The sequence below is a fragment of the Danio rerio genome, chromosome 8 (genome assembly GCF_049306965.1).
Source record: "Danio rerio strain Tuebingen ecotype United States chromosome 8, GRCz12tu, whole genome shotgun sequence".
Taxonomy (NCBI): domain Eukaryota; kingdom Metazoa; phylum Chordata; class Actinopteri; order Cypriniformes; family Danionidae; genus Danio; species Danio rerio.
The window spans coordinates 975,235-985,000 of record NC_133183.1 but is presented as its reverse complement, the minus strand read 5'-3'; the positions used below and the strand labels follow the sequence as shown (position 1 = coordinate 985,000).

Here is a 9,766-nt window from a genome sequence, read left to right as displayed (position 1 = left end):
GTGAACACACACACACACTCTCACACACACACACACACTTGATTATTTTATTTGCAATGACTGAATACACAACACAGCTTCTAAATAATCAGTCAGTTATGTTTCACGGTACTAACAATTTGTAAAAACATAAAATAAATCTCTTTTATTTTTAATAAATATGATTTATTTGTATAAACACACACACACACACACACACACACACACACTTATTTTATCTGCAATGACTTATGCTGATTAAAACAACACAGCATCTAAATAATCGATTTTGTTTAAATATTATTAATGTGTGATAAGAACGTGACTAAATATCTCTTATTTTTAATAAATACATAAATGATGAAGAGCAAAATCATTTGTTTTAAAATAGAATATTTAAAGATAGAGATGACGTCGTCTTTTCCAAAAATGCAAACTACCTACTATTGCAGACACTATTGTTTCGAGTCTTTCCTACTCAGTTGAGCAATGCTGTAATCCCATTACACACACAAACACACACACACACTCTCACACACAGATGAACTAAATGAGCTCTTACTGTTGTGTGTGTTTGCAGATGAGATGAGTTCAGCTCTCATTCACGATAAACTCTTCATCAAGACCTTCTGGGAGCAGAAAATCCACAATCATCATCATGTGACAGAAGCAGAGGAGGACAGGATGAAGAAGAGCGCGCTCACCAAGTACAGCACTCTCTCTCACACACCGTCATATAACCTGTACGTGCATGGATGCATGATATCATGCTGAATATTAACTCATCTTTCATTCCGTCTTTCACACTGGTAGAGCGTTTAGTTTATTGTAAAATCCAAATATTTATCAGTTCTGAAATCAAGAATCTTCTGGAGCAGTAAAACAAATGTGCTCACTCTTTATTTTGATGGTCTGTGTGTTGAGTGTAAGTTACACTGCATCTACATGCCAACTAATCCTCATTAGATTACCAGTAGACTGTTAGGTTAGGGTTGGGGTTAGGGTTGACATGTACTTGTAAAGTTTCTTCTAGTCAGTTAAATGTCTGTTTAGCAGCAGTCTCAGCAGATATTAAGCAGACAGACTACTAATACTCAAATGCACCATCTAAATAAAGTGACACCCGAATATTTAGCTGTCAGAAATGTCAAAATAAAGTGTTATTCCTAAAAAAAAAAAAAAAATAGAGTTTTGTTAATGGAAATTTCATGGATTTGGGCTAAATATTTCCACCATAAAATATAAACAATAAAAAGATCCATTTGACTTTTAATCAAGTCTTACTTTCTTAACTGTGAGTTTATATTTGACAGTTCTGATATAGGGCACTATCATACACCTGGTGCAGTGTGGCGCAAGGCGCGACACAATAGTCTTTTGCTAGTTTCAGCTTGGCGCAAGAGTGGTTTTGAGGTGTTGGGTCACGCTGTTTAAATAGCAAATGCATTTGCGCTCATATGTGCGCCCATAGGTGTTCTGCTCTAAAAAGGAAGGTGTTCTGAGGCGCACTGCCCAAAGACCAGCGTAGAGTTGCGCCTCGCTGACACACTGCTTTATACAACCCGGGCTCATTGTGGAAACGTAGCCCCGCGGACGTTTCTGCGGACCGCGATTTACGTCCCGGGAGGTATGTATTCGAGCGTTTTTTTGTTTTGGCGGATCCGCGAGAGGCCGCTGTGCGCGCTTTTTTGCGTCTCGGGCACCTCTCACCAGCCGCCGGATCGTAAAAAAAAAAAGCAAAAGCCCTCGTCTTCGATTTCGACCGCATTTTCGGATCCCGCCGCGTTCTCGCCCTTATTTTTCGGATTCCCTTTTTCATCTTACCTGATTTCCGGAACCTGCTGTTCCCCGGACTCGATCCCGGTCGTCGTCCACCGCGGCCGGCTCCGGCTCCTCCTCCGGGGCCTCCGCTCCGCCGACGCAACGCTGTGAGCTAAGCAGACAAACTGATTGCGTCGGGAAAGCCCTCCACTCGGAGGCGAGCCGTCGGCCGGCGAGCGAAGGGGCTTTATGCGCACAAGATGGAGAGCAATATGCAAATATCTTTACACATGAAAAAAATATATTAAGGATATATATATAGGAGATAAATATAAAGGATTAAAATATTACAAAACATAATATTTTCTAGCCGACATAAATATAAAAACCAAACGTTCATGTCTTCTTCATCTCGGGAGGCTTTTTCAGTTCATTCATAACAATTTGCTTTTGTATAATGTTATGCAACATATGTTGTACATATATACAGTATATTGTTTTGTTTTCAAAAACCATTTGAGAAATAATGAGTTAAAATTGAGTTTTTCTTAAAACAAGCAAAACAATCTGCAAATGGGAGAAGTGAAATAAACTTAAATCAAAAACTATTATTTTACACATCCCATGGCGTCTTTTGTTGACAGCTTAAATATCCCTTAAAATAAACCATGTTCTGTGGTCCAAATCAACCCCTTTAGATAACAACATGCATAGTTATTAATATTATTTGCAGGGTTATTAGTATATAAATATATAAACTATATATATCTGGAAAAAATTAGACAGTTTTCAGTTTCTTTGACCTTGACAGTGTGTGTGAAATGACCATTTTTAAAAGAACTTAAAAAAAATGATTAGTATCAATAATAAAATAGTAAAATCAATAGTATCATATTATACTTGTTTCTAGTTTAGAAAGCAATATTCATTCAACCGCCAATTTATCCAGCAAGTTTTTACATAGCGGATGCCCTTCCAGCTGCAACCCATCTCTGGGAAACATCCACACACTCATTCATATACACACTCATACACTACGGACAATTCAGCCTACCCAATTCACCTGTACCACATGTGTTTGGGCTGTGGGGGAAACCGGAGCACCCGGAGAAAACCCACGCAAACTCCACACAGAAACGCCAAATGAGCCGAGGATCGAAACCAGTGACCCAGCGACCTTCTTGCTGTGAGGCGACAGCAATACCTACTGCGCCACTACCTTGCCCAGAAATTGGTAAAATAATTTGGTAAAAGTAATTTTCAATCACAACAATTCATTTGTAATTAAATGCTTAAAACATCATATATTTATTTATTTTTTATTTGCTTGTTTATTTTACAGGGACAATACACTTCACATTGTTGTACAAAGATAACCGATGTTGCGTACGTAGGGCATATAGCATAAAGCTGATTTGCAGTCCTCATCCCCGCTTAGGCTTTACATGAAAAAATAATAATAATTAAAAAACAATCTAGAATAAAACACATTAGAAATGTGAAAGTGGAAACTTTTCTCAGACCTTTATAGAATAAACAAATATTAGCATTTCACTCAAATGCAGAAAATCTGCATCTGCAAATTATTTACAAAAACAAAAACATTATTATGTATATGATGCACATTGGACCATGTGTAAAGGGACATTCGGCGCGCTGTTTTCTGATCCGTTATTTAATATCTCGCGTCCTGCTGAGGACAGAAGATTATCAAAATAACAGACCTCAAATGCAATAATCCTTGTTGAGACGGCGGCAGGTGTGGAAATACACACACACACACACACACACACACACACACACATACACACACACACACACACACAGCCAATTATACTTGCGTAACAGTGGGATAAAGATAACACATTTACTTTTTGAGCATAAAAGTAGTGATTAACCAATTAACGATCAATTATTATAGTGTTCAAAATAGTTTTAAGAAATTAGAAAATATTTATTTACATTTGAAATTAAATTACTGAATCTAATAAAATTTTATGAAATTAAATTTACATTGGAAATTAAATTACTTCCAAATAAATCAAGTTAGTTTATTTGTGAAATCTGAAAAATAAAAAGTATCGGTAATTCTGCAACTCTATAAATCATCATATTTGAGTGATTTCTAAAGAATCATCTGACTATAGACTGGATAATGATGTTGAAAATTCAGCTCCATAACACTGATATAAATAGTAGTTTACTGTATGTTTACAAGATTCATTGCAGAACTGCAGAAACATTTCAAGCATTTTCTATTCATTCAAGATCATTTGGAAAGATTTACAACAAATCTAGCATAGCAGTCGACAATAGCAGAGTCGACAATAGCAGAGTTGATGATAGTAGGTGATAACAGAGTTAAAAATAGTTAACGATGAGATGAGTTGGCGATAACAGTTCTTGATAACAAAGGGGACAGTAACAAAGTTGAAAATAGTTGACAATAGAAGAGTTGATGGTGACAGAGCTGATGATAGTAGAGTCGACGATAGCTGAGTTCACGATAAGAGAGTTGACAATAACACAGTTGACAGTAACAGTTGATGATAGCAGGTTTGACGATAGTTGACGATAACAGAGTTGAAAATAGTTGACGATAACAGAGTTGACAGAAACAGTTAAAAATAGTTGACAATAGAATAGCTGATGGTGACAGAGCTGATGATAGCAGAGTTCATGATAAGAGAGTTGACAGTAACAGTTGATGATAGCAGTTTTGACGATAGTTGACGATAACAGAGTTGACAGTAACAGAGTTGACAATAGCTGACGATAGAAGAGTTGACGGTGACTGAGCTGATGATAGCAGAGTTGACTAACACAATTGACAATAATAGTTGATGATAGCAGGGTTGATGACAGTTGACGATAACAGAGTTGAAAATTGTTGACGATTACAGAGTTAACAGTAACAGTTCAAAATAGTTGACAATAGAATAGCAGGTGGTGATAGAGCTGAAGATTGCAGTTAATGATAAAAACAGAGTTGAAAATAATTTACGGTAGCAGAGTTGACGATAAAAGGATTCACTATCACAGTCGACAATTACACAGTTGACAGTAACAGAGCTGATGATAGCAGAGTCGACGATAGCAGAGTTGATGATAGTTGACGCTGACAAAGTTAAAAATAGTTAACAATAGAAGAGTTGGCGATAAAATGATTGACAGTAGCAGAGTTAAAAATAGTTTACAATAAAAGAGTTGACGGTGACAGTTAACGATAGAAGAGTTGGCGATAAAATGATTGACAGTAGCGGAGTTAAAAATAGTTTACCATAGAAGAGTTGACGGTGACAGTTAACGATAGAAGAGTTGGCGATAAAATGATTGACAGTAGCAGAGTTAAAAATAGTTAACGATAGAAGAGTTAACGGTGACAGTTAATGATAGCAGAATCGACAATAGAAAAGTTGACGATAACAAAGTTGACAGTAACAGAGTCAACAATGGCAGAGTTAATAGTTGACAGTGGTGGAAAGAGTACTGAAGAAGCATACTTAAGTAAAAGTACCATTACTTGCCTAAAAATGTAGCGTGAGTAGAGTAAAAGTGTCTGTTGTAAATTTTACTCAAGTATAAGTAAAAAGTAGCCCTTTTAAAAGTACTCATGAGTAGTGAGTATTACGCTGTTAAAAGTTGATGCATTTACATGTAATTTGTGGATGTGTGTGTAAACGTAACATTCTGTAGTGCATTTAGTTATTGTCCAGCAGACACACAATGTCATAAGACGCTAATATTAGGTTAGATTTAGGTTGTGATGTCAGGTGACCATAATTCAATGTCTAGCCAGCGTCTAAGAACAACATTATTTTGACATCCAATAATGACAATAAATGGCGTTGATATTTGGTTGATTTTAGGTTGTGTAAGAAAGTGACCAAAATCCAACGTGGAGCCAACATCTTAAACCAACATCATATTGACGTCACATACTGACATTTATTCATCTGTTATGGCAACCAAAATCCAACGTCTGATAGACGTCATAGTGGTAACGTCCACACAATGTCAGGCTGTAACATCATTAGACGTTGATATTTGGTTGGTTTAAGGTTGGACGTTGGACATCAGTCTGACGTTGAGTTCTGATGTAAACCCGATTTTCATTTCTAAACAAAATGCAGCATCTCCACGACATTAGGGAACAATTTCAATCTGACGGCATGTTGACGTCTTGTGTCTGCTGGGTGTTTAATCCCATTTGGGTCATCATACAGTAAACATCCGTCATCTTCTCATCAGTGACCTGCATCTAAATCAGCGGTGCCCATACTCGGTCCTGGAGGGCCGGTGTCCTGCAAAGTTTAGTTCCAATCCCAATTAAACACACCTGGACTAGCTAATCAAGCTCTTACTAGGCTTTCTAGAAACATCCGTGCAGGTGTGCTGAGGCCAGTTGGAGCTAAAATCTGCAGGACATCGGCGCTCCAGGACTGTGTTTGGGCATCCCTGATCTAAACAGTCTCTGGGTCAGTGCGTGTAAAGATTTTGAACATCTTCTTGGACACTTTTAATGCTTCTGAACAGTTTGCTGCAATGTAAAGTGCACATGTGTTGAAGTAGTTCATTATAATGTGGTTTATCTTTAATGTGTGATTTGATTGGACGGAAATTACAGGACTGATCTTTCTAATCTCCATAAACAAGAAATAATACAGTAGTGACTGCAGGTTGAAGGACAGTAGTGGAGTAACAGTACAGATACAGCACTAAACATGTACTCAAGGAAAAGTACACACGTTTAAAACTAGTAAATTACAATTCCTGAGAAAAACTACTCAATTACAGTAACTGGAGTATTTGTATATAGTTACTTTACACCACTGATAGTTGACGGTAGCAGAGTTGACGATAACACAGTTGGCAGTAACAGTTGACGAAAACAGGGTTGATGATAGTTGACGATAACAGACTTGAAAATAATTGACTGTAACAAAGATGACAGTAAGAGTTAAAAATAGTTGACAATAGAAGAGTTGACGATGACAGAGCTGAAGAGTTGAAAATAATTGACTGTAGCAGAGTTGACGATAACAGGATCGACTATCACACTCGACAATTACACAGTTAAAGCCGAGGCTTGAACCAACAACCACCGTGACGCCCAGCATTGGCTATATTCATGACAAAACCTATAATAAATATACAAAATATACCATGCAATCATGGCTCAGTGGTCAGCTCTGTGGCCCCACAGCAAGAAGGTCGCTGGTTCCAGTGCCGGCTGGATCAGATATTATTTCTGTGTGGAGTTTGCATGTTCTCCCTGTGTTTGCATGAGTTTCCTCTGGGTGCTCTGGTTTCCCCCACAGTCCAAACACATGCGCTATAGGAGAATTAACCTACAAAGAAACAAGCACATTTTTAGTGTAGATGCTCCTGATCTGTCCTAAAGTCGTGTTTCTCCTGTCTGATTTCAGGCTGCGTGACGAGTGGCTCGTGAGATTGGAGACTCGGACCAAACATCTGAAGAATTTTGGCGACAATCGAGGCTCAAATCCAGCGAGCGTCTGACAAACCCCTCAGTGTGATCTGAACCGATGAGAAGAGCTCAATAAACACACGTGTGCCTCTGACTTCTGTTCTGCTCTCTTTATTTGACATCAGATGGAAATATTGATCAACAGGTGCGCTGAAGGACGCGCCGCTGCTATTTCACAGCGCGTTACGGTCGTGTCAAACACTGATCCTCCACACACACACACTCGGACGTGCTGAAAGATGCGACACACGAGCTGTGAATGTATTTCAGGCTCCGTCAGCACTCATTTAAACCCCATCCATCATCATCATCATTAACACAAACACTAATCAGGGCACTGCAGAAACTAATCATATCTAGAGTTTTGACTCTGAAGTCCAAATACCTGAATATTCTTAAATAGTCATTCATTCTCCCTCGGCTGAGCCCTTTACTTATCAGGGGTCACCACAGCGGAATGAACCACCAACTATTCCAGCATATGTTTTACACAGCGGATGCCTCTCCAGCTGCAACCCAGTACTGGGAAACACACACACACACACACACACACACACACACACACACACACACACACACACACACACACACACACACACAAAGGTCAATTTAGTTGATCAGTTCCCCTATAGCGCATGTGTTTAGACTGTGGTGGAAACCGGAGCACCCGGAGGAAACCCACGCCAACACGGGGAGAACATGCAAACTCCACACAGAAACACCAACTGACCCAGCCGAGGCTCAAACCATTGACCTTCTTGCTGTGAGGCTACAGTGCTAACCACTGAGCCACTGCATTGCCCCTGTTCTCAGAATTGGTGACGTTAAATTGTTTGAGTTTTTGCAACAACACCAAAAAAAAAAAAGCCAAATAATTTTGACTGCTTCTGAATAAGGAAAATAATAATCTGGCAGCGACATCATTTCGATTTCGGTTTGAAATAAGATTTATTAATTTTTTTTAGTCAAAATAAATTCAGTTTTTCCTTAAAACAAGCTAAATAATCGGTCAATGAGGCGAGTAATATAATAATATACATAATATAACATACATTATATATAGTATTATAATCTTGTTTTCAGTTAGAAGTAACAGAGAAGTAAAAAATCTGCTCATTTATTTATTTCTGAAGCATTTTTTCCCTGTAAAACAAGCAAAATCATTGACCAAATTAAAATCAGCATTTTAAAATTAAATTATTAATTAAAAAATTATTAAATAATTTAAAGTAAAATAATTCAGAAAGTCAAAATGTGTTTATTTTTGTTGTTTCTTAAGTGAAATAATTTACATGTCATATCTGAATGTATTAGGAAATTAATAATCTGCCGGCGGCATAAATCAGATAATTATGATTTCATTTTGAAATATGATTAGCATTTCATGACAAGGAAAAATACTCTTTTATTTTCAGAAATAATGAGTCAAAATTAAGAGCTTTTTCCTTAAAACAAGCACAATAATCTGAGAATGAGGTAACATAATCTTGCTTTCATTATGCTGATTAGCAATTTACAGATGAGTAAAAATTGTTCATTTTAATTTGTCGAACCATCTGTCGCCACTGGCTTGCATGGTTCAGGATTGGTAGAGCTACGCATCGATGAATTTACTCTTCAGTGTTTGGACTCTCAGAAATGATTTTTAAACCACACTGAACTGAGCTAAACTGAACTGAACTTAAACACTAAAAACTGAACCACCCTGATCCAGTTACTATGACCATTTATGTGAAGCTGCTTTGACACAATCTACATTGTAAAAGCGCTATACAAATAGAGCTGAATTGAATTGAATTTATTACTTCTGGAACATTTTCTCTGTAAAACAAGCAAACTCATCTGGTAGTGGCAAAAATAAATGAGATTATTTGCATTTTCTTGAGAAGTAAAAATATTGTTTTGTTTTTAAATCAAATCAAATCACTTTTATTGTCACATCATCAGCAGCACATGTGCTATGAGTGAAAAGCTTAGGAAAAGCTTTTAGAATTGAGGATTAATTAAACAAGTTAAAAAAAACAAACAAGCAAAATAATTTTGACTGTTTCTGAATATAATACAAATGATAATCGGGCAGTGACATAAATCAGATTATTTTGATTTGAAATAGCCTTCATTTTTTTACAAGTAAAAACATTGTTTTGTTTTTAGAAATAATGAGTCAAATTAAAAGTTTTCCCTAAAACCAGCAACATAATCTGACAATGAGGTGAGTAACATAATCTTGTTTTTAGTTTGAAAACAATCAAACTCTTTATAGATGAGTTAAAATAGTTCATTTTTATTTATTTATTATTTATGAAGGTTATTTCACTGTAAAAGAAACAAAATCGTCTGGTATTGGCAAAAGTAAATTAATTGTATTTTTAGCTGTTTGAAACATTTTCTTGAGAAATATATAAATATTGTTTTGTTTTCAGAAATAATAAAGCTATATTAAATGGGTTTTACAAAAAACAAGCTAAATGATCTTGATATATATATATATATAAAATCAGGGAGGGTGTATGTATGTGTGTGTGTGTGTGTGTG

The 9,766-nt window shown here is 36.7% G+C and overlaps 2 protein-coding genes across 3 annotated transcripts in view; one reads left to right on the top strand and one right to left on the bottom strand.

The window, feature by feature from the left end:
* Positions 1-7,325, top strand: part of LOC100329294 (uncharacterized) — a 7,413-nt gene extending 88 nt beyond the window's left edge. Inside the window, exons 2-3 of one of the 2 annotated variants that reach the window (XM_021478167.3) lie at positions 560-686; positions 7,170-7,323. In XM_021478167.3, the coding sequence (XP_021333842.1) occupies positions 565-686; positions 7,170-7,263 (216 nt within the window). In that variant the 5' untranslated portion in view covers positions 560-564 and the 3' untranslated portion in view covers positions 7,264-7,323. Of the gene's footprint in view, positions 1-556; positions 687-7,169 lie in introns of those variants that run through there. The other variant, NM_001195441.3, reaches the window with a different exon arrangement.
* The window catches only part of si:ch211-87m7.1, a 272,159-nt gene that overhangs the window by 36,927 nt on the left and 225,466 nt on the right, over positions 1-9,766 (bottom strand). The window lies entirely within an intron of this gene.